Source organism: Arvicanthis niloticus, chromosome 15, assembly GCF_011762505.2.
Source record: "Arvicanthis niloticus isolate mArvNil1 chromosome 15, mArvNil1.pat.X, whole genome shotgun sequence".
Lineage (NCBI taxonomy): Eukaryota > Metazoa > Chordata > Mammalia > Rodentia > Muridae > Arvicanthis > Arvicanthis niloticus.
Window position 1 is genome coordinate 29463504 of NC_047672.1, and position 25981 is coordinate 29489484.

At 38.9% G+C, this 25981-nt stretch overlaps 1 protein-coding gene across 2 annotated transcripts in view; it reads right to left on the reverse strand.

Moving 5' to 3' along the window:
• Exoc4 (exocyst complex component 4) overlaps positions 1-25981 on the reverse strand; it is a 711678-nt gene that overhangs the window by 219499 nt on the left and 466198 nt on the right. For both annotated transcript variants that reach the window (XM_034519115.2, XM_076913572.1), the window contains exon 11: positions 5194-5413. In XM_034519115.2, coding sequence (XP_034375006.1) covers positions 5194-5413 — 220 coding nt within the window. The remainder of the gene's footprint in view (positions 1-5193; positions 5414-25981) is intronic.

Sequence of the window (25981 nt, forward strand, 5' to 3'; positions counted from 1 at the left end):
GGCTGGCTGAGGAGGAGGTGAGAGTTTGCTGTTTGCAGGCAGACTGTAGCTATTTTACTTTTCAGAAGTGACTCTGGCAAATGCTGGGGCAGTGAGCAAAATATAATATGCTTTGAATGTTTCAAGACGGCTTAGAGTGTTACTCACACAACTTATGTTTGTTCCTCCAGTGATAGGGAATTTGAGCCTGAGCCTGAGCCTGAGAAGCTGCTTCTGTCTCATACTGCCCATCCTGAGCCAGAAAACGTGGGCTCCTGTCTTGGGAAAGCACTCTGTAAAATTCTGAAATGTGCTAGACTAGGAAACAGCTTTTGCCACTATGACAAATAGTGTTTTCCTTGCAATGTCTGGGTCAGCATGAAACACTGTAGACTATTTCCTTAACTTGACTATGGCTGCTCACAGAAAAGCTAAGTACACATAGCATTAGGTCTGGAAACTCCTTACCCCTAAGGCTGAGCATGGTGACACTGAAAGATGCTTCTGCAATCTTAGATTATATTGAAATCATGAGCAGGGCTACTTCATCCCTGGTAAAAAGTTTGGAAGTCTGGTTCTCACCAGTTTCCAGGTGAGAACTAGCTGCACTAGTCTAGGGTACTGCTTTTCAAACACAAATACACAGACACCCAGATGGTAACATCATACAAGTGCAGGTTAAGTCAGAGGTCTGATGCTTCAGGCTACAGATAGCTCTTTAGCTAGCACTAAAGGTAAAGATAAAGCAGTGGGTGGGAGAGACTTTCTGTGGATCACTGATCCTATGACTGCCTTCCCACTCAGCAGTTTCATAGGTAAGGAATAAAAACATGAACTACTGCTACTGTCAGTTAAAAACAAACAAGCAAACATGAAAGACTATCTACATTAGCAAACACTACATAAGAGAAATGAAATTGAACCAGAGTTCAGTCTCTTTCCTCATGTCTGTTCTATGGAATGGGAATCTCTGGACTAACTCAGTGTCTACCTCAAATAAATGAGCCCCAAATTCCATGTCCAGAATGATGATCATGAAGCTTCAAATCTATACATCCATAATATGGCTTAGGTCAAATGAGGGACTTCTCTTAAGAGAACTTTTTAGTTTAATTCCAATCAACAGCCCTAGCATTGCAAGAGTTGAGGCCATTTTTTTGCAGGAAAAGTAGAGCCAACCTCTTAGAAGTCAAACCTAATCCTGTCCTTACATTGGAACATCATAGGTAAAAGAACTGTGACGTAGCAATGTGTTGGCTCTGAAACTCAAGATTAGGGATTCTGTATGAAGGACATACGTCTTGCAGTAAGGAAAGTATCATTATATCCAGCCATTCACTCGTCCATTTCTTAAATACTGAATATGAGGACTAGCAGATGACCTGGGTTTCATCTTCATGGCCCACATGGTGGAAGGAGAGAACCAACTTTGTCAAGTTGTCCTCTGATCTCCACACATGCACCAAAGCCTGTGTGTCTACCACAGGTGAAAATGTCACTTTTATAAATATTATTATATATTCTAGTTATTCTAAGTCTATTCTGGAACCAGAAGTTTCAGAGAGAACCAATGGTAACAACTATCGAAGCTCTTGTCTGCTGTAATGCGTCAGGGCTAAGGCAGATGGTCCTTTCCTTCACTCTCTGGGAGGCAGCATGGGACAGTAAAGGATTTGGAGCAATGCTCCTCTAACTACAGTAACAGCCCAGTATCCCCACAATCTGTTGGGAATACATGCTTTTATGAGATACAATAAATATGAGTTACTAGAAAAAGAAATTCAAAACCTAGAAATATATACGACGTAAGTCCTAATTTATTAGATTCCCAGACAATGTCAAAGTACTAAGAACGATTCAAGTGTCTAAATGCTCATTCTCAAACCTGCGTCTGATGGCACAGAGGTAGGTAGTTTGCAGACAACCATAATCCTCAGACTATGATTTGTAATCTGTTGTAGAACACAGGGCTCCGGACTAGATTTCCTGGGTGGGAACCAATCTTCCCTTTGCTGGCCAGAAGACTCTCTGTAGGTAATGTAAGTCCATTGTTTTCAGTTTCTTTATCGTAAGATCATCAAAGAAGTTCCCGCCATACAATCAAAGCATAGATAAGCCAGTGCACATAAAGCATTTAGTAGAGGGGCTGCTCCTAGTCAGCACTGCTAATGTGGTAGCTGCAATGAAGAGCTATAGTACTTTTGTCATGACTTCTCGTCCTGCTGGGCTATGCCACTGGAGGGCCACATCTAGCACAGCATTTCACCCACAAAATGGAGCTTGCTAGTTTCTTTCCTACTGACTCCCTTTCTTTCCTCCACGGAATCTATCATGGAAAGTAAAGTCGCCAATGCCAGTGCATGTCAGCATCCCAGATGTGTCTCCTCATGATATGATGTCTGGGCTCCTCAGATGCCATGTTGGAGGAAAAAAGACAGACCTATGTTTCTCCTCACATGGACCCCATGCAGTTCTCCTCCCAGGAGAGCATGCACTTCCTGTGCTCATGCTCAAATGCATGAAAGCAGCACTGAGACTGCTGTCCTTCCTTCTTCCTGGAAAACCCAACTGGGCTGATGACAAAGGACATGGCTGCTGCCTCAGGGGAAGAGCACACACTCTGCTCTGCACTGTGACTCAAGAGCAGCACCACAAAGGGACCTTTTTACCCTTTATGTAACTGAGCACTCTGTCCACCTGATGTCTTTTACATATTCCCCCCCTCCCTTACTAATGTGTCTCACATTCTTAGTTAATATATTTTAAGACCTACTTACCACATTATCTCATATTAGTCACATACATTTAGCTGGAAATAAAAGCATCAAGTAGACATGGAGATATCCTTAAGAAACAGACATTTTAGCATGGGCAATCATGTTAGAAGAAAATTTACAATTGTTATAAAGAAAGAGACTTTTTCAGGATGGAAACCTCATCTCAGAGAACAGTAGACAGATTTAATAACCATATCCCTCACTACTTTGCATCTCCAAAAATATGCAGGTTTGATGTACAAAAGAAGGTAAGACTATAACCACATAACAAAGCCAGTATCTTAGCTCTGCGTATGAACTTGGAGGTTAATAGCTAGAATGGCTTTGGTCTTAAGATTTTCTCACTTGTGTGAGAGGTCAGAAGGAGAACAGGTCAAGTGGAGTTCAAACCTTGCTCAGACTAGAACACTTGATTTTAAGGACAAATGACACAGTCACTAATATAAAATGGTGGGTGACAAGTTTGAGCGTGATCTAACAGGTGCACCATGGACATCCCAGAGGTGACATCTAGCTGGCTGTGTGCAAAGCCCAATATGTGGTTATGAGTTTCAACATACATTTGCTACTTAAATGATCATGTTTAATAAGATGAGTCTTTAGTTCAAATGAAGGAACATTAACAAAGAGATAACTTACAGAAGTATGGTCAGTGTTGAGAGAAGGCTCTAGGGATGGTGAGGGATCAGAGACTAGTAACAGCAGAAAGCTGAAGTCAAGGTGCAAGGAGAGACTGTGGTCAGAGCCCAGAGAGAGCTGGAGCTGCAGCTATTGATGAAACTTCATTGCCCAAAGTGTGAGGAAGGAGTCGTTCAGCCTCTTTCTTCTCTGACCTTCTGCTTCCTGCTGCTGATCCCTCCCGGTGGAACCCATTTGGTAAGATGGCCATAGTAGTACAGTCCATAGGGTTGGCCTCAGCATACATGGGGAAGGGGGAGGGAAGAATTGGGACAAGAGTCCTGGATAGGTAGTAGTTTGAAAAAAAACTTCCAGTGACATGAGACATTCATTAAGATTCAGGTCTTATCAGTAGAAATCTAGAAGGGAGAGTGAACAGTGGACACACAGCTGTGATACCCCCCCTCTCTGCATATATCACCAAGAGCATGCCTAACATGACAGACAGTGCACACTAACAACTAGCCTTATGATGTTTCTAATTATCTCTTCCTTATCACAGAGCTGATTATAGCTAGACAACCCTTGAAAAAGTTCTAGCATAACTCCTAACTCTAATGCACAGACTTTAACTAGCTAGGTAGCACAGTTAGAGATGACTGAAGCAAATGTGACCCCTCCATGTAGATAGCTCTGCTGAAGAGCTGAAACCTTCTCTACCCTGGGCTCTGCATATGGTGTAATTTATGGACCAATGTGTTCGTTCTCTGTTTTTTTCTTGAGACTGAGTCTCACTATATAACCCCTGGCTGGTCTGAAACTCACTGTGTAGACCAGGCTGGCCTCGAAATCACAGATTCACCTGCCTCTGCTGGAATCAATAGTGTGAGTTACTACAACCTGCTCAGTGTTCTTTTTGAAGCAAGATTAATGTAACTGTCAAAATATATCCACAACTCAAACTCATGATTTGCTTTCATTTTCTATTTATTATCATTCCATAAACTAAATGTGTATAAAATATATACCACAGGCCTATGAAACAAAAATATCTATTGTGAGATAATTTTTATGGCCCAGTTACCTTATCTTCAAGTAAAATATTCAGTATTAACAAAATCATTACTTGAATAAATGATCTGAATTTTAATACCAGTTTACTGATTTTAATTTTCTGTACTGATTTTAATTTTCTGAGCTAGTTTAGTTATTTACATGAACTACCTAAAAAAATGGTTCAGAGAACTGACTTCCTGCTGGTAATTGAGGTTACATAGTCTATCTAATTTCCTTCCTGCTAATCTGTCCTACTCTGGAATGCATTCACCAGTAGAAAAGCAACTCTTTCAAGGACAAATTCTAGACAAATAGTAAAGAGTTGTCTGAATGTCAATGAGACTCAGAATCTTCCATAGTGAAACTTTTTTTTTTAATTTCCATTATCCAAACTGTATCAGACCTAAACTAGCCTAGTGTCTAAGTTATTTCTTCTTGTTTTGTCAATGTTGGATATAGAACCAGATAGTAATTCTTCCTCTTTTCTAAAGTTATGCCTCTTGCCAATCATAAATGGTAATTAAAGACCAGTAATTTGGGGACTGGAGAAGATAGTTAAGTGATTAGGAACTTTGACTGATCTTCTAGAGCACTGGGTTTGATCCTCAACACCCATTTCATAAGGTTTACAACCATTTGTCTCAGGAGATCCAATATCCTGTTCTAGTTTCTGCAGTCAAAAGACACACAAGTGATACACAGAAGTACACACATGCAAAATACATTTTAAACAATTAGAAAAAGAGCAGGTTCTCATTACTACCTGTAGAAGAGGCCGCTGCACTCCCAGAACCTTCATGGTGTCTGCATTAGCTAGGATCTTCAAGGGGTCTGAGGTTTTGGTGACACCTTCAATCTCCTTGTTTATCTCAGCCAAGACCTGATTAAGGAAGATGTTCTTGATATACACGGTGAGAAACTCTCGAAGAGGACACTGTTTGGCAGGGCCAAGTCCCAGGGCATGCTCAATCTCCTGAATAAATCTGGAAGACAAACAGAGAAAAAAGGTGCTTAAATAGATCAGAAAAACATAAATATGACACCACACAAACCAGTATCCGTGGGCTCAGGCTGTTTCCATGGAGATAGCAAGGTCATCCTTACATCTTAATACAAGTTTCTATTTTTTAAAAGTTAAGTTATTTTACTAATTAAATGAAAGAGAATGAAACAGAAAAGCATGACTTTTCTATGCAGGATATAGCAAAATACGTTGATTAATTCTCAAAAGAAATAAGACTATAGGAGTCAAAGGAAAAGTATGATGAGCAGAAAACAAAATTACAGGACAAATTAAAGGGCAGACTCAAATAGTGCACATTTCTCATTGAAATTGCTTTATGTATAGTTTGTGAGACAAGAGTCTCTCTCATTATGATGATCCCAAGTTTACAGGCTAAGAACGGGAAAGGAGCTGGAAGACAAAGGAGAATTTCAACCTTATTTTTAATGTTTTATTTCTTTTTTTTTTTTTACTGTTAAACATTTTTATTTTTTGAAAATTTACATAATTTTGAAAATTTACATAATAACATCATATTGACATAATTCACCCCCTCCAACCTTTCCCCTCACCCCAACTCCTGCTCCCCTTCCCTGCTCCTTCTCACTTTTATCGGCTCTTTAAACAATTAGAGATTCAAAATTTAAAGTAGCACCTGGACAGAGATGATCGCCCACTCACTATCAGGAAAATGATCGTAAAATGCAACAGAGTGCAGAAGTGTTAAAGGCTTTAGAAGGATCTGAAGTGGCAGCATCTGGAACCACTGAGTCATAGAGAAAGCTCTTCAGGAATAAGAGCGGGTACTTTGAAGATCCTCTCAGTTAAACAACTGTCCTGTAAGAATCCCAAAGATGATTACCCGATAGCCTCATATTGAGTCCATGTTTGAGAAGGGCTTATAATGAAAAAATTAGAGGGTGTGTGTGTCTCAGGCTTATAGTCTGATACAGTAAAACACAAATGAAAGCCCTGTAAGAAAATTGAAGTTGTGTTTTGCTTAACTGTGGGGATACGGTCTGAAAACTGTGTTATTAGGTGATTTCATCATGAGTTAATTTCACCTGTATGCAAACAGCAGCATAAGGTAAACCTAGATGATAAAGCTTACTGCATATCTAGACTACATGGTATAACAGTCCAGCCAATTGCTCCTAAGATGTAGTGAAAAGCACTTGATTCATTAAGTCACACAGAGAGAAAATGGTTTAATCAAGAGATGTAGCGATGGAGCTATAGCTCCTTGATACTGCACCTTCTTAGTGTGTGTGAGGTCCTTAGTTGCATCCCAGGACCTCAAAGAAGACCAAATGTAGTATGAGGCTAGGGATGGTGTAGTACATTGTACTTGTTTACAGCAAGCTCTTTTGTTATAAGTAGAAGGAAAATGTTCTTAAATTACATGAGAAGGTATTTTGTCATTATCAAATATCATAAACTATGCAATCCTCATAAACTATACTTTTAAAAATTTTTTATTGGATATTATATTTACATTTCAGATTTTATCCCCTTACCCCATTCCCCCCACCACCCAGGAACCCCCTATTCCATCCCCTCTTCTCCTGCTTCTATGAGGATATGCCCCCACCTACCCGCCAACTCCCACCTCCCCACCCTTGAATTCTCCCCCACACTCGATGTTCAGCCTTCATGGGACTAAGGATCTCCTCTCCCACCTATGCCCAACAAGGCCATCCTCCCCTAGATATACAGATGGAGTCAGGGGTCCCTCCCTATGTGCTCCCAAGCTGGTGGTTTAGACCCTGGGGAGCTCTGATTGGTTGGTATTGTTGCTCTCCTCATGGGGCCACAAACCCTTTCAGCTTCTTCAGTCTTCTCTCTAACTCCTCCATTGGGAACCCCATGATCAGTTCAATGGTTAGCTGTGAGCATCTGCAACTGAATATGTCAGAATCTGGCAGACCTCTAAGGAGACAGCTATATCAGGCTCCTATCCACATGCTCTTCCTGACATCCACATCAGCGTCTACCTTTGGTGACTGCACATGGGATGAATACTCAGGTGGAATGGTCTCCAGACGGCCCCTCCTTCAGTTTCTGTCCCACACTTTGTCTCCATATTTGCTCCCTTGAGTATTTTGTTACCCCTTCTAAGTAGGACGGAGGGATCCACACTTGGTCTTCCTTCTTCATGAGCTTCATGTGATCTGTGAGTTGAATTTTGGCTATTTCAAGCTTTTGGGCTAATATCCACTTATCAGTGAGTAAATACCAGAATGTTAACAGTTGTTCTTAACTCACAGATGAATATATATTATTGTTTTCAATTTTCTGTAGAGGTAGTCTTGCTTTCAGTGGTTTATTACATATAAATTTAATATATATGTAGTATGTCAATTTACTTTATATAGTTCAATTAAGTAATATCAGCCCCAACAACATAGCTTAAATCTTATAGAATCACAGTATAGTTAAAATCATCCATTTAGTATAACCACATAAAACTATAATGTTATCCCATCAGAATTCTGTGTATAAATAGCTCTTGTGCACTGTGGTCAGTAAACAATCACTTCTTTCCAGTCCACTGCAAATGGCCATTGTGCATTGTCTATTCAGTTCATATACAATCAAGTATGTGGTTATGTTGTCTTGTCACCTAGTGAAAAGGCCATATGGCATTTTATAAAAAGCAGAAAACCAAAATTATTGCCTAATACAGATAAAATACAGGAACAAAACTAAATGAGATGATACTGGAAGTGAAAGTAGAGCTGAATAATAATAAATAATGTTATAGAAGAAAACATGACCATACAATTTTGACACTGCCATTTCAGAAACACATGTAACCAAAATAAAACTTCTCAATATAAAACCAGACATTGGTTGTGATAGGAAAGAGGGCCAAGGATAAAGAGGGATGCTTCACCAGACAGAGCAAGTAAAGCTGGGCATTCCTGAAGGATTTTATAGTAAAGAAAAAAGAAGGGTAAAATGCTCACAATTGACTAAAATGTAGGAACACATAAGTTTGCTAAGCACAGAAAAGATACACATGCAGATTCACAAAGTACACAATGCAAAGCCAGGGCACCATTCAAGTACACTTCGATATTTTAAAATTTCTTCAAGTGTATTTCCAAGTTTCCAGCTACTGAGCATATTTTAGATCATAATTTCTTTGCTTTTCATTTCCACATAAGTGACAGCAAGAGTTTTTTTTTTTTTTAATGTTTTGACAGAACTTTCTAGAAAACACAAACTAATTAAGAATAGCTTGCATTGTTTTCTTACATGGTCATTTTTACATTCTACAATGTTATACAAAGCAAGGGCTGCTTATAACGTTTGTTCAGAAAAGAGGAGAAAAAGAACAACCAAGACAAAAACGGAGCATATAACTGGGAAAACATGTTTTCAACTTATATCACAAATGCTGTCTAGAAACAACATGAAAAACCCAAAGACCTTAGAAGAAAAGTGCTCAGAGGAGGATGCGAGCCTTTAGAATAGGAGAAAGCAATGCTCATTAAACAGGAAGAACCCAACTTCATTATAAAACAATCACAAGGTACTACAGCATTCTGACTTTTGGTCCTATGTGATAGGCCGCATTGCAAAGCTTTGAGTACATCAATGTTAGTGCGAGTCTGGGGAAGAAGGTGTCTTCCGCCAGCACTGATGCAAGGGAAAGCAACTCAGAGCGCAAGAAGCGTGTTGCAACATTACTGAAAACCACACATGGATTTCCTTTCCACCCAGAAACACCACTTCCAGGAAATACTTCCAAAAGCTAACGACAAGAAATAACCTTAATGCTGATCAATTAGGTGAAAATTAAGGAACCATGGTATAGTGCATACTGGAAAGCTGTGTACCTGTCGCTGCTCTCCAAATGAAAAAGCTTTGAATACATGGATATGAAAAGTTCCCAGCTCACAAGGTGAAGCTAAAAAACGACAGTGAAGACCAATGTGTATTTAGTAGTATATAAGAACTTTATAAGAACTAAATATTCTCATTGTATACTTTATCATGAGTATCAAAAAAAAAAAAAAAAAAAAACCCAACAGGTATCTCAAGGAGATGGGATGAGTTGAAGTCTTGCAAGTGAGAATGAAAATTTTCAATAGTTACTTTTAAAAACTGTTTATTACAAACTGAAGGGTTAGCTAACTAGATTAAAATTAAATTAGAAAATTTTTAAATTGCCTACATATATCACAGACTAACCTTTGCAAATTATTTTCTAATTAGACTCTATTTAAAGTTTAATTCCTTAAGTTTTGTTGCTGAACCTGTAACTGACTCAACAAATGAACTCACTACAGATAATCTTGGTACTGCATTGATTGCACACACCCCCATTCCATGCCTCCACCCACCTTTGTGCATGTGTAAGCACATGTCTGATGCTAGAAAGTAAAGGGTGGTGATCATTTCTGGTTGTTACAGTAAAAATAGTGGCTCCATGAATTCTAGAAAACAATGAGAAATTGAAACAAGACTGTTTTCAACAGAGACAGGGTAGGAAAAAACTTGTGAATCTTTAAAGAGACGGTGAATGGGAGGCCAGGAAAATGAGAGACAAAACCAGTTAGATATAGCCATTAAGTTTAAGACAGCCAAATTCCATATAGCCACTGAATGTTTCTGACTCCATGAACTTGCAGAGGAGCCCTACCAAGGACATTCCGGTCCTCTCGGGCCCGAGAAAATGGCTGCTGTTCATCTATCTGCTAAGAAAAAGATGAGAAAGACTCCTTGTATTAGGGTCCCACTTGTTTCCATTAGAAGGACTACAAGTTTTCTTCACATGAGTACTTATATTTTCTTTTCAAAATCTTTACCAACGGTACAAACTTTTTACTAGTCAGGCTGTTCTCAGAGTAACAAAAATCTTAAATTATCCACATTTTCTTTTGCTTATGATGTATTTGTCTTTGATGTCCCTAAAACATGAGATGGCTACAAGCAGCACTGGTAGAGGGCCCTCATCACTTGCAGCGAGCCATCTCTCTTGATACAAATGCCTCGCTCCCTACAGCATACACATCCATCTCCAATGGCACCTCCAGGTTGATGTTGCCATTTTTTACTTGAGGGAATACACTCAACATGTTTCCAAATCTGCTCTCAGAGCTTTGAGGAATCTCAGCAGAAAGCATGAAACGCGGGAGAATTAAAAATTAAGGCTGTTCTCAGACTCTTCTTTAGAAAATGGGAAGAATGGTAGTTATCAGAGTCAGGATGGTGCTGAGGATACGTCCATCAAAGGATACCAAGTTCAGTTAGACCCGAGAACTAAACTCAGGAGATGTACCGTACAGATGGAGACAAATGCTAACACTTGATATATATGGAAAACACACAATAAGACTTCAAGTATTTTTATCACAAAGTAAACACGTGATGGGTAATCCTATATGTTTAGTTTGCATTAGACATTCTATATCATGTTATATATGCCTTTATATGCATATTTTTAAGCATTAAAATATGCAAATACATGGGTGACCCATGCTCGTTTTGGCAAGAATGACAGAGAGAAGGACTGTTCCTACGTGCAGCAAGTGCTGGGTAAGTGTGGCTGCTGCTCTGTTAGTAAGTAGTGCTCCCAGTGTGCAAGTGTGAAAGGATGGAGATCTCTGCACAACACATTGATAATTAAATTAAGACTCTGAATCCTTCAGAAACCAACTAACCAACAAACACAAGACAGGATGACCAAAACCTCCATGTGGCCTGAAGTGAAGTATTAGGTGCTTCTCTCATGCCTACATGTGCACTGAGCAGAGTCTTGGGAGAAATATACTGAACAAGACACAGAGCAAAGACACATATCTTTTTATTTCAAACGACAGTTCTTGAAACTAGGATGGAATCTGCCTGACAAACAGTGCCTTCCAGCCAAGAGTTCAGATTAGAGTTTAGATCAGAGGTTCCAACGAACAGTTAAAAAGGAGTAAAGTCCATCCCTTATCCCCGCCATTCCAGTGTCAGTAGGTTCCTCTTTGTGAAACAGCAGTCAGTAAGTCTGTGAGCTGTCACTCTGCCTTCCTTTTGGGCAATATGGCTGTTCACAGTACCTTCCCCACCCCTTTCACAGAATAGCATAAACAGTCTGTCTCAAGAATGATTACATTATTAAATCAAACAGCGTTAAGGAACATTAGTCCAGGTTTTATTACAGATGACCTCACAGTGAACATCTTCAATCTGCTTCTGGTGAGTGATTCCAACAAGTACAAATATTTTAAGAAGCTCTTGATATTTTTGTGGGCAACTTCTTATTTTATCTCCTATTCCCCTGTCCCCAATCCCCACATCGTTGTCTGGTTTGTTTGTTTGTTTTTGCTACTAATAAGCATTTTAAAAATGGTCTGCTGAACATGAGGCAAGAGATAGAAGAAAATCATGAAGAAGTCCAGCCTTCCTATCAAGACTCCTCATTAGCTTTATGGGAGTGAAAAAAATACATTGAATATTTGATAAGTGTCAAGAAAATCCCATTAGGAATGAAAATTCTTCAGTTCAGAATTAAGGTAGAACACAGACAGAACCCTGTGAAAGGGGCGTTATCTAATCTCCAGAAGTGCCGTCACAAGAGGGTTTCCTAGACCTTCTAGTGATGAGCATGGAAACACAAACTACAGGTGCATCTGTGCTCTGGAAAGGAGACAATGAGAAAGGGAAGGATCTGCATGATACGGTGTGTGGAGTAGCTAATTATAGGATTTTGAAAACTGTTCTTCAATTAAGCCTCCTCAACCAAAGGTTGTAAAACAGAAAAAAAAAATCATAAAGCAAAGGATGAACATACATGACTAATTTTCACTGCAAGTTTAAAACATGGATCTTATTCCCTAAATTTAGTATTGATAGTTGTGTATTTGTAAATATTAAACTGGATATTCTCATTTCATATTATTATTGAAGGGAAGCTTTAAAAGTCTGTGCATACATGATACCTGTATTTTTTAAAAATTTTTGTTTTCTTGCAGTAAGTTATTTGTTCTCTGTAATACAGAAATGAACACCCTACTGCCTACATTTCATCCAATATTTTAAATATTTTTTTATCTTGATGTGGTTCCTATCTAGGAAATTTGTAAACTAATTACAATTTCATTCAGCCATCCCAAGCTCCTTGCTCTGCCTAGCCTCCTTATCACATATCCTATGTTACTGCAAAGCAGCATTGTTGCTTTTATTCCAACCAAAAAATTGGGCCTGGCACCAGCTAGACATACTATCAAATATGCAACATCTGCACTTACTGTAGACATGTAACCCTTATTTATCTGAGAGAAAACAGCTGTTTGAAGCAGACTTCTATTAGGACAAGATATAGTCAAAATGTCCACTATGCTTGATTTGTATGAAACCAGATATCAACCTAGAACCCAAATGGAGGCAAAGACTCTACTCCCAGACATGAGATCATTCTTATACAAAGAGCTGACAGCAGTTACACAGACAGGTGGGACGTTGGAATCTAATCCAGCCAAGGCCATGAGAAATGCTGGAAACAAGTTGGTCTGCAAAGAAACAACACGGCACATGTTTCATATGTACGTGATATTTCTCACATTAACATTTAAGGCAGAGCAAACTAGAAGACTATTGGGCAAAGGAGAGAAGAAGCCTCAGCAGAAATGACCTGAGCTATAGTCAACTTACTTGTATTATCCGAGTCAACAAAGATCGTTTAGGAATGATTTACAAAGGACTCATTCAGAAACAGCAGCAACAGGCATATTTAAGACCATAAATCAGTGGAACATGAAAAGTGAAGAGAAATCCATAAGGGTTAATGCACATTGGAGCACATCTGCCTCGTAATTCATAGGAGTGAGCCATTGGCACATGGGGAGAGACTGTCCCTCAATAGTCTGTAATAGCCCATGCCGAGTCTAACTACAATCTGTGCCTTTTGTATATAAAGATTTTCTGGGGGAAACGTACAGAATAAACTCATCACTGCATGGCCCAATTGTGTCCTCGGCTCATGCCCCTAGGAGAGAATTTGCTGAACTAATGAAATCAGATGGGGTTTGGGTGCCCTTATTTGTAATGAGTGAGATTCATGCCTGGGTCTTAAGGAGGAACAATGAAACAATCATTAAGTAACGAGAGAAGAGTACTACCTATGAAATTTGGACTCTGCAGGCTTACAAACAAATTTAACTTTCAAAAGTCTTGCCATGAGTGTACTGCAAATGAGTTGAGACTACGTTTAAGTGCTCCCTCCAGACTGAAAAGCACTTTAGGAGAAGTGAGTAAGCCTCTTTAAAATGACAGCTGTTAAAACTTTTAAGCATATAATTTAGAAATTGAAATGAGACTTAAACTCTAACCCTTAATATAAAACAATCTTTCTTTAACCCCTTAAGATGCAAATAAATAAGTCAATAATATGGACTACTGAACCAAGCTCAAAGGCAAGATAATAATCTTTCTATTCTGATAGGGTTGAATTCTGTTTTATTGCTTCAACTTACTTTACTTAGGTTAAATACATTCTCATGTTATCATATAAAGAACAAAGCTGTCAAAAATTTCCAAGAAGAATTTAGCAGAAGCAGCCTACCACGTGGCCTGGCAATGTGAGTTCAGCATAGTTAATGCACTCACTCTTCTGCTTCGGGAGATCAGTGGCCTTCAGACACTAATACAAAATGCAGGGGAACATGGCCAACACTGTACCTGTTTTTACATCAGTATTAATAACTGTTTACAGCAATAGGGCTCTTAACATATCTGTCTCAAAGAGCTTCATAAGGATTCTTCAATATGAATTTCAAAGGCTCTCTAAGAGGACTGCACTATTGTGTCCATTTTCACAGGATGGCACTGAGATACCACACTGAGGCAGTGCTGTGTGTAATTACTGGGCTTCGTATCACATGGGCCTTTAGATGCTGCAGAATAGAACACTTCTATAGCTGCCAGTTGGAAGCAGGAAGGACGGCATTGCACATTAAGATGCTTTCTCAAGATTAAATAGCTGGTCAGTAATAGGGCAGAATTTTGACCTTGGACAGCATGGCTCCACAGACCATGCTGGACTTAAGCTTGTTCTAACACATTCTTCTAATTCTTGAGATTCAGCTCTAGGGTCAAGATACTTGAGGTGGGCTATCCAAAGACACAGGTTCACACTGAGGTCTAAAGTATGTGATAAAGAATGGACAGAAAAGATTATATGATCCAGATAAGAATATGTTAATAAATCCAAAATAAATATTTACCTTAAAATATCATAAATATAATCTTCATTTTAAACTGCTGGTCCCTGACCTGCATTCCCAATAACCTGCTAGGTACTTTCAACTGGATCTCCTCCTGATAATTCAAATCATGTCTCACCTAGAAGAACTCTTTACTGCTGAGTTCCCGTTATCTTACAGTTCTCTCCTATGATTTCCATATTTATTCCATTATTATCACAATCACCCTGGGTCAAGCTTGAAAATCATCTATCACCTTCTCCTAACTTTGCTATTTATGCAAGAAACTTCCAGATTTAGAGACATTGCGTATAATGTTCACATATGGTCATTTGCTCACCACTTTACTTATCTGGGTAATATACATATCAAGGGTGTATCTTATGGTACCCATGGCTGCAGATGCTAAAGCAAACACAGAGAACACTACATCCCCATGACACTCGGGGTACAGAACCCTCACTCTACCAGTTACAACTTCCTGGAAAGGGGACATCCCATATTCACTGTAGGTACTATGGTACTTAGTAGGTATATATGTATCTCCAGTGTATAACCTGCACAAAAGTAAACCTAGTGCTTTTTCTCATGATGTCCATGTAGCATTCTCAGGGCACCCTGAATCTTCTAAGTTGTCACTTTTTTTTTTTTTTCCACTGCAGCCTTTGGGTAAGGACTGGTTCCAAGCGTAGAATGTCCCCTGACCTCCGGGTTACTTGTCTTCAGTGGTAAAGTAACTACTTTAGTTCATTACTACACAGAACTCTTCATTTTTCTACCTGTTTTTTTTCTCTGGCAATCAAGCTCCTTCAGAGCAGTAACTATGTTTTATGTACCTGTGAATCATGTCTGAAGCATCCAAATTAATTAACTAGTGCACAGTTAATAAATACTCCAATAAATAATAGTACTGAATTATTATTATAGCTTAGTAAGTCTTGGGCATTAAGGGCTATGACTTTTGAAAGTGGTCACTATGCCAAGGTTATGTTCTGTTGTATAGATAAAAATGGTTGGAGAAATAAGATGATAAGAGAACTGAGGTGGTGCAAGAAATATAGGAACACGTAAAATAGATGATGCATGCATTGTGTTAAATGTATCATAACGAGGCATTTAAAGACAAATCATAAGCATCTTAAAACTGAGCCTTGCTCTCCCCTGTGAAGCTCAGTAAATTTGGCCTGATCTAAATAGTACTCAGGTATCAGTAACAAAAATCAATACTGGAAATAATACTGGAAATTGATCATGTAGCCAAAAAAAAAAAAAAAAAAAGTGTGTACCTGTTGCAACAAGGCTGTTGCATACATGAACTCACAGATGTAACTGCATGCACAAGATGTGCATACGATCAAACCACCCCAAATTCTATGATTGGTGGGGTATGGGTACATAAAGTTCTACCCTGGGCTCCTCAAGGAGTATCCTCAATGGATACTGGTGGAGGGAAAGGCATTTTTTAAAAATCAGGTATGTGGCTCCTAAAAGGTGCCTATCCGGTAGTTGGCTCTACATCCATGTCCACAGTGGCAGCACCAAGTGTCTACAGTGGGTAATGGAAAGAGCATGTGAAGTTGGAAAGAGAGTGGTGGTAATGGGTGGGAACAGGTGAAGGGAGGCAATGGGGGATTCCAGTGGATCAAAACACATTCTATGCATGATTGAAGTCTCAAACAATTTAAGATTAAAAAAAAATATATGGCAGACAGGATACTTGGTTCTCTTTCAGTGTTCCTTAAAAGGATGGATTTTTTTTAAATTATGCGTAGTAAATGAATGCCTCAGAAAGCTCAGCTTGAATTACCTCTACTGAGCCTATTTGGTAGACAACCTTGTTGCATGGTCTTAGTTTAGATTATGTCTTACCCATTCTATGTTTACTATTACTTGATTAACTGCCAACCTGAATGTACAGCAATCTAAGAAAAAAGTACTTGCAAAATAATGTGTTATCACTAACAAACATTATGAGATGAACCCCAGACACATAGTATTGATTGAATCCTGATCCTCTTCTACCTTTATCTTGTTTTATTTGAGTATTTGATTCAATACAACTCAACAATGATCATCTTCTCATTTTATAACACCACATGTGTTTTCCAGGACAATATGCTTAATGAAAGAAACATCATGTAAAATTCTTACAAAACTGTCATTCTACAGAAGTTTAAAGTCCTCCTCAGGCTTACTCCAGTTAGTCCTTTCCTGCTTAGAAAATACAGCATTTTCTGACCCACTTTAAAATTTTTTTATTGAATTATTTTATTTGTTTACAATACAAATGTTGCTCCTCTTTCAGGTCCCCCTTCTCTTCACCCCATTCCCTTCTCTCCTTTGCCTCAGAGAGGGTGCTACTCAACCCACCCCTCCCATTCCCCCATCCATCTACCCTCACTTCACTACCCACCCCAGTATTCCCCTTCCCTGGGGCATCAAGTTTATACAGGATTAGGTGCATCCTCTCCCACTGAGGCCAGAAAATGTGGCATATGTGGTGAGGGCCACAGACCAGCCTATGTATGCTCTTTAGTTGGTGGCTTAGTCTCTTGGGAGCTCTGAGGGGTCCAGGTTAGTTGATACTGTTGGTTGTCCTATGGGCTTGCCCTCCCCTTTAGCTTCTTCAATCCTTCCCCTAACTCTTCCATAAGAGTCCCTGACATCAGTCCAATGGTTGATTGTAAATATCTGCATCAGTCACAGTCAGTTGCTAGTAGAGACCCTCAGAGGACAGCCGTGCTAGGATCCTGTCTGCAAGCATAACATGGTATCAGTAATAGTGTCAGAGTTTGGTGCCCACCCATGGGATGGATCCCAAGTCGGGCTGGTCACTGGATAGTCTTTCCTCTAGTCTCTGTTCTATTTTTGTCTCTGCATTTCTTTTAGACAGGAACAATTCTGGATCAAAAATTGTGAAGGTAGGTGAGTGGCCCGTCCCTCCACTGGGTGCCCTGTCTATCTACTGGAGGTAGTCTCTTCAAGTTCCATCTTCCCACTGTTGGGCATTTCCGCTAAGGTCTTCCCCATTGAAATCTGGATCACTTTATTCTCTCAGTGTTTCCATGCAACAAAATGAACCTGTATAATTCTTATCTAGGATAAAAAGTGAGCTAAGCTGAGTACTTTTCTGCCACCTTTGCCAATGTTCCATCACTATCCTTTCTCTTCCAGAGGGCCCTTGCTTTACAGTTTCATAATTGTGTCCATTATTAGCCAGGAACCAAAGACTTGTACTCCCCCTATAAATCCATTTCTTTCAAATTCTCCTCAGGAAAGCTAAGTCATATTATAAAATTCTGCTCACAAAACCACAGTGTACAAAAGTGCAAATTATCACATTTGTATATAGTCAGAAAGAGTGTTCCCTGACTGAGAATCTGCAGGTAGATATGCATCAATAAACAGCATTTCCAATGGGAAAAAAATCTTATAAAATAATTTTTATGACAATATTATGAAATGAAAACACAAGAGGCAGCAAAGCCTATAGAAATTGTTTGGAAAAAAACTCCAAAGTCATATCTGATTTCATTTGATAAACATTTTTTTTTGTTTTCAAGGTAATGAGGAAAATTACAGAATATATGCTTTATTGTAAGATAAATAAAAAGTCTATTGATGTAAAAATAATTTCAAAAATTTTGTGGTATCATAAGAAACGTGTGAAATAATTTCTAGTAGTTATATGAACAATGAGTTTAACCTTGATACAATTTACATATTAGCATAATGATAAACAGAAAACTTCACCTTCTTGGGTGAACTATGAAAAAGTATGGCCACAGGCATGATAAACAAGTTTGCAATAATTCTGCATTCAGCACCCATCCACTCAGCTTGGTGACATCATTCATACTTCTTAATATCATGAAGCATTTTTTTACAACACTGCTCAAAAACGTGTTTTGTTTCAAAATAGATACAATAAGCTGTTCTTGGAATAGAAGTAGCTGATAGATTTTTGTTTTGGAAAAGGATGTAGCAGTAACTTTTCACTGATTTTGAAAAAATCTTGGAAATACTCCCTAACATATAACTAAATAAGTCAACGACTATTTGCTGATTATGACTACATTGTACGATAAGAGCTAGAGATACAAGGTCCTCTAAGGAGGTAGAAAGTGATTACCTTCATGCATACTGTGTACACCATCGCTTACTGCAGATTTTTACATAATCTGATCTCGCTCTGCTTTAGGACTATGGTGAACTGATAATTATTTCCATTTTATACACAACAAACCTGCAGTTCAAATAAGCAACTTGCTGGAGTTCGCATGGCTATTAAGCTTAGAGATTCTGTCATGAACCAAGTTTTGGCTTCTAAGTAGCCTAGTTCTCTTTCTTCTGTAGCACATCCTAAAAACGCTATGAACCAAATACAGAAGATTGTAATCATTGATCCCTGATTCAGTTACTGTGAAGCCACGCCTTCCTAGAATAAAAAATATGAAATGACATCTTTATAACTAAGATACAGATATTTTGATCGTATTAGATATTTTTGTCTGTACTACTAAACCTTTGGTGGTCTGATGCATAAACTATTTGTTGAAACAGAGGGTAAGATTTACCCATAAAAGGCACAAAGTGGGAAGATCCTCTAGTCCTGGAATTTATTTCTACAGTAAAGATCAAGAACATGTACAATGTGACATGAGTGACGTGCGGAGGTCCAGAAAGTGTGAGAGATGTGGACATCAGGAAGGTTCCAGCTATCTCAGGCCAAATACAGAATCTGCACCTTTGCCCCAGTTCAGTGTTAAATCCCCCAATGACAGACGCAAACGAGTAATTAGAACATGTGGGTTTCTCTTTATCCTGGCCAACCACTTCTCCTATTAGCACAATTACCCTGCTAATGAAATTCATTTTGGTTTAACTAGAGGATTATTTTGCTGTGGAGCCCCCATGGACTCTGGTTCCCACAGGATCCGTAGCTCTGCTGATGCACCCACCTAACATTCATTTAGCATTGAAAGCCAGATGTAAGAACTGGGCCTGCACAGTAGCGAAGAAACACAAGGGCTTTTGTTTATATTGAAAAAGAGCCTCATTTAGTCAATCTGAATCTTCCTAATACCCAGTGAAATATTTATTAATGAGTATCAGCACAGCAAGCCAGGGAGTCTTATTTGCATTAATTTAAACCATAAATAATTGAAGGTAGATTTCATTCCTTAACTCAGAGTTTCAGAAAAAATCCTCAGCACACTGAATAAAGGAGACCATTAGTGAGATGAAATGTATTAGAAGTTGGGGGTGGTAGATATTTTTTCCCAACCATAGACTATGTGCATCATTTCTCAATTATACATAATTATTATGCTGCTCTGTTCATCTCAGGACAGGAGTCACAATGAGACACTGGCAGATTTTCCTCATTTCTCCAGGTCAGGGTTATAAGGAACCTGTGGCAGGTAACATCATTCATCAGGTTGTGAGATTTGAATGTACCCACTTGTTTTCTGTGTGCTTACCATGAAGCATGACCAGATGCCACAATGCAGACAGAAACCTGTTCATTGAGAACTCAGGCTAAAGACATGTGGAATTGAAACAATTAAAATCAAATCAAATTGAAGGATTGGGAACTATGAGGGTGAAAGAGAACAGGGGAGTAAGAGCAAGGAGACTGGAATGAGACAGGAAATACTAGTGTGTATTATAGCTGTCAAGGACAAATTGCCATGTCCTGATTATGTATAATATAAATTTAATACTCATACACTTTTATTTAACACACATGGCAATGTGCTGAATTCTGATTTTTAAAAATTCTTACTGTGGGCTATGATGAAGGAAAAATATCCAGTCTTCATTGACCCACAGGAAAAAAAAAAAACCCTAAGAATTACACAGAGAGAAGCTTGGTGGAATAGACTGCTGTGTAATTCATGTGTACATTTCACAACTGTCTGAACACTAGGGTCTTTGAGGGAAGGATGTGGGCTCAGTTCATTCTTATGCTCTCCACTGGACCTAGCACTGTGCATCACTCTAAGCCTTCTACATAAAGTGAAGTTATGTCAGCTCTGAAAATGGCCATGGTAAAAGCAACTACTAGGGTAGGCTTAGATAGAAAAATGTGAAAAAAAAACATTCGTTGTTGAATGTTGTTTTTTATCATGATAATGAGATCTACCTTCATTTTGGACAGGCTCTAATTAATTCATATTTCTAAGTTTCTATGTTCTGAAACCATTCAAAAATTAAAAGCAATACTGCTGCTGAAATAGATTTAGGCCTCTTATTAGCTACGTTTGCAGTAATGTAGAAGTAGAGTGGGCTTGTTGATTATTCATAAAGAGTAAATACAACGTACCACCCAATGACAGAACAGTAATGGGAAGAGGGGGTGAATGATGTCTTACTCGTAGCCAATGAGAAGAGGATCATTTTGCTACCATTCCCATGCCCCACTCGCCTTTGGTATCTCAGGAATAAACAGCATTGTTAAGAAAGCAGTGGTGAGAGGAAGGAGACCTGCCTGTCTTCATGCCCTCAAACCACCTTAGCCATCATTCCATCACTTGCCCTCACCATGCTCAAGGGTCTACTATGTGTCCACATAGGCTCTGATTCTTGGCCAGTTGACATGCAACAATCCTTTCACTCAGTTGGAAAAGACAGGCGTAACCGACTTCAACCATATGCCTGAGCTGTTATCTTCCCATGATAATTTATGAACATTAAAATGCTAGAAGGGACCAAGAGCAGAACATGATCTTAGAATTTTTATATGTTGCTTCTAGATGTGAGAAGTCATGCATGACAGACGCTTTGTATCGTTATTAGAGAATGGAAGATGCTTGCCTGCAATGTGCTAACACTGGAAACAGTTATCATTATGTGGCACACTCTTAGTTATTTGGGTCAAGTAAACTTTAGAGCAATGATCAGGGGATTTTTATGAAATGTTTCCCTGAATAAACATCTTTTTGTCTACTGTACCTAAGACTGCTTGACTTTTGGAAACAATATAAAGAAAACTTTATTATCAGACACTTGAAAAGTCAGTGCAGGAACACGGTGCTAACGTGACTAACTCCCTACAGTCCTGTGAGGGGACAGAAGGGCTATTTCTGAAACAAACAGGAACACCTATATTATTGGGATTGCAAAGCTTTTATTAGGAATTATGAGGATCATAAAAAACAAATAAACAAACAAACAATCAAAACCCTCAGTGACTATTCTAGGTCTTGTTATACAGAAGGAAGAGGCTGTTTCATTTTGGCCATTTAATTCTCTATAAGCTGCAGTCATAAAAATGCAAAAGGAAACAGAATAGTGAGAAATCAGAGCAGTGAGGGATGTTATACAGTATTTGTTTTCAAATATACTAGCAGTATGCAAATCTAGCTAAGGTAGGTATGCTTTGAGAGAAGCTAAGGGGTGACACCTAGGCAATACGAATCATGTTAATATTTCAATTTTGTTTCAAAATCTTTGAGTCTCTTTCACTTTTGCCACCTAAATTAATGCTGCCAACAGCGTGCAATGCCATGCCAGGCTTTTATTTGGCAGGAATGGGTTCAATAGTAAGCGTAAACTTAAAGAGGAAGCAAAGAACATTGGATGGGTGGGTAAAAAAGTATAGGAAAAAAATTACCATTAAGTGGCTCAGCAAATTATTAATATTTTCATCTGTTGCTTGAACTCAGGTTTTATTTCAGTGGCTTCACTATTATCAGAGTAGTGAAATGCACCAGGCACCTCCACACAAGTTGTCTCTCAGACTATCTTTAGTTCTTCTATATATGCTCTTTACCTGGATCTTTTACAGTCCCATTGCACAGTGGCTTCTATGTCTAGTACACCTACCTCTCACACTCTGCCTCTGCCCACTCTCTAGCTCTGGTTTTAATGGCTTCCACCTATGATCTGACCTCGCTGTTTACCCACACTTCAGTAGTATACTCCGTTGCTTGTTCTTTCATGAAGATCTGCATTTTTTTTTCCACCCTGGACTTTTTAATAATGTTTCTTCCCATTTCAGGGATGTTTCAAAACATTTGCATTCAATATATATGAAACCAATAACATATGGACTGACCAGGGACAATGTAAGTATAGTGAGACATTTAGCCTCACTCAATGAAGATGTGTCCCAGGAGAGGCAGGACGGGAGACACAAACATAGGTCTGTCAGTCAGAATCAGCTCCTGGTTACCTTACATACCGTCACCATCTATCTGCTCTGAGTGTGAGTATGTGACTTAGTCTTTTAGAATATCCATTTGTTTTACATAGCACAATACTTCTTTCACAAGGCGAACACTGCGTCTGGGGCTTAGCTACAGGAAAGAAGAGCTGGAGGACATTCTAGCTGCACTGTGCTTAGCATTGCTAGCAATGTTCATGGGTTATGACACATCTGATGCTCGGCTTAGGTACACGTGGATTTTAACATCCGTAGATGATTCTACCTGTCTCTCAAATGCTCGGCTTCAGGCTTATTGTCTGCGGTCTCCATTAATCTCTGTCTCTCCCTAGCTTTCACACACCACACAATGCAATTATGTGCCTCTGCCTCATCCCTCACTGTCCTCCGCTCTTTCTCATGTGATCATCTCTTTCCAGTGTATTTTCATTTCTCTTGATACAGGAATTGCATTTTTATTTTTTTTATATTTCCCATGGTTCCTAACACAATTTGTCCCAAATATTAAGAACTCAGAGGTAATATCTTTTGGGCAATATGGTATACAAAAGACAGTACAGGATTTAGGGTCAGACAGACCCAGGGGCTTCACATCTGCTGATAGTTAAGTATGAAACTTTCCTGACCAGGCCCTTAATCTACAAATGAAGAAATAATATGTGCCTTGAGGGATTATTGTAAGATTGTCAGTGATGTACGTGTGGTGACACTGCCTTACATTTGTGCAATGCACAGAAGTGTCTCACCACAGTAATCATTACATTATGTAAAATTATAAAAATTAATTTTGTTCATTTATAAATCTGCCAAATCAGTTAATAGTAGACTATAATGAGAAAGTGTTGCCTGTAAGTAGTTTGCTTCCTTAGGAAAGAATTTCTTCAAGAACAAGCAATGACTCAGTTTACAATGGTGAGATTCTAGAGTGTTCTGTTTATGGACTGTGTGGCTTACAACAGCCTTGTATGTCCAACAGTACCCACGAACTTGCAATCAAGGAATACTGAGGACTATTACCAGGCAAAGTTGCCTGTAACAGGCAACACAGGGAACTTGAATCTGTTGGGTGCTTTATCCAGACACTCACAAGACTCACCATTAGCAGTCAGTTTCTTAAAAAGCTTAGAGAAGGGCTGACATAAAAATATCTCCCTAATTAAAACTGTCTCTTTCAGCTGCCGCCTTTTTCTCAACGGCAGTTGTCACAATCTGGTATGACATATATGAGTTTGCTGTTTGCTTTCTATCTGCCTCAGTGGAATGGAAACCCCCGGAGGGCGCTCTTTGGCTCATTTCCATAGTATATATGGAATCTGGGAAAGTGCCTGGCACACTGCAGGAGCTCCTTAGAGGCTTGAAACACACACACACACACACACACACACACTCACTCACTCACTCACTCACTCACTCACTCACTCACTCACTCACTCACTCTTATTGGATTCCTCTCTAGTTCTCCATGAGCTCCAAGGGCAAGAACACTAGGATGTAACACGGAGGCTACAATGGTCCCTGACTTGTTTCTGAATCATAAACCACATCTCTAGTACTTGGCTGTCAGAGAGATGTAGCCACAGCTGCTTGAAGGAGAAAGCTCACAACCAGCTACACTTCCAAAGCTTTCTATTTTGCTCACCCATGTGATCCCAAATCTTCAGTGATATCTGAAAACAAAGCAGAATATGTGAAAGGAAAAAAAAAGGTAGTTATGTAGCACGACTGTGGCCTTGTCACCCTTCTTCAATGCCTCACTACGATCCTCTTGCAGTTATACCTGCAAAGGAAAAAAGACATTTCTTGCACAAAATAGCTTCACATTCCCCCCGAGTTATCTGCAGTAGCACATCCTAGCATGTTCAAATCCTGCAGCTCTCAATCTGTCCCTCTGCAAAAAGTAACATATGCTCACAATAAATCTTTAAAATGGCTCTATTAATAGAGTGGCTGGGGTGACAGCTTTATAAATGGGCCCCATCTTTATGCAAACTGTGTTTTATTAGATTGCATTATAATGATTTGTAATAATACAGAAATGAGTTCTGAGACCAGGAACTCCAAACGTTCCGAAGCTGGTCAGGGGTTTCAAAGCCCATGTATTCTGTGTGAAGGGTGATGTATTCCAGGAATAACAGACAACATCAGATTAGTTTTGTTACACTGTATGCTTCTTTGCCTGTTCTTTCCCCAATAAGATAATAACATTCTAATAACTGGCTTTGTGTCTGTCAATCCAATTATGTCCTATTTGGGATATGCTGACACTCTATTAAAGCAGCAGACAGATGGCAGGGTCTTTCATTACTCTCTGACTGAATAATTAGCTTCCTAGGCGCAAAACTAGGGAAAGAGTACATGTATAAAGTCAGGAGACACCCACATAAAACCAAAGACATAGATCACTTAAACATAATCTTGTTAACCCAGTGTTGGGGCAGCACCATGTCTCCATAGGCAAAGCCATGCAGTTCATCCTTCAGACTATTGAGGACCCCCTGCAACAGCCTTGGGTGGTAGCTCTCTGGCCATGGTTCACTGTAGCCATTTTCTCAGTTATTCTGATTGGTATGCAGTCCAGGGAAAACACAAAATTAGCTAGAGATTCAAGTGATGTCACTTTGGGAAAGTAAAACAATTCTCTCTTTACACCTAATATCATTAAGAAATGTAAAGAATAAAACATTCATTAAAATAACTTGCCTATGGGAAAAGTTGAAATGGACTTTAACTGAAAACTCTTAAAGCTAGATGTTTGTATGTCAACAGTAAATGAAAACATAATCATTATAATTTTTTAATAAAGTTCACATGTAATATTTACAATTAGGAAGAGAAGAAACATATGTATTCCATATTTGCCGTTCTATCTCTTGTAACCATCAACAGCAAGCAGTGGTTCCACAACTTACTTGTTAATAAACTCAGGGGTATTTTTAAAAAGTTGTTTATGATGATGGTAAGAGTTATAAGAGGGAATATATAATGTAGTTGGAAAAAAATACTTCAGAAGCCAACACAGTGGACAGAGTGACATTTCTACTCCTCTCCCCTCTTTCCTTAGCTCTGTCATTGAAATCTCATTATCGTGGTCAAGTTCTAGCTAACTATTTGGCACTTCATATCTTCCCGGGATATAACTTCTATAACAAAGCAAACAAATTAATATGGAGAATATATA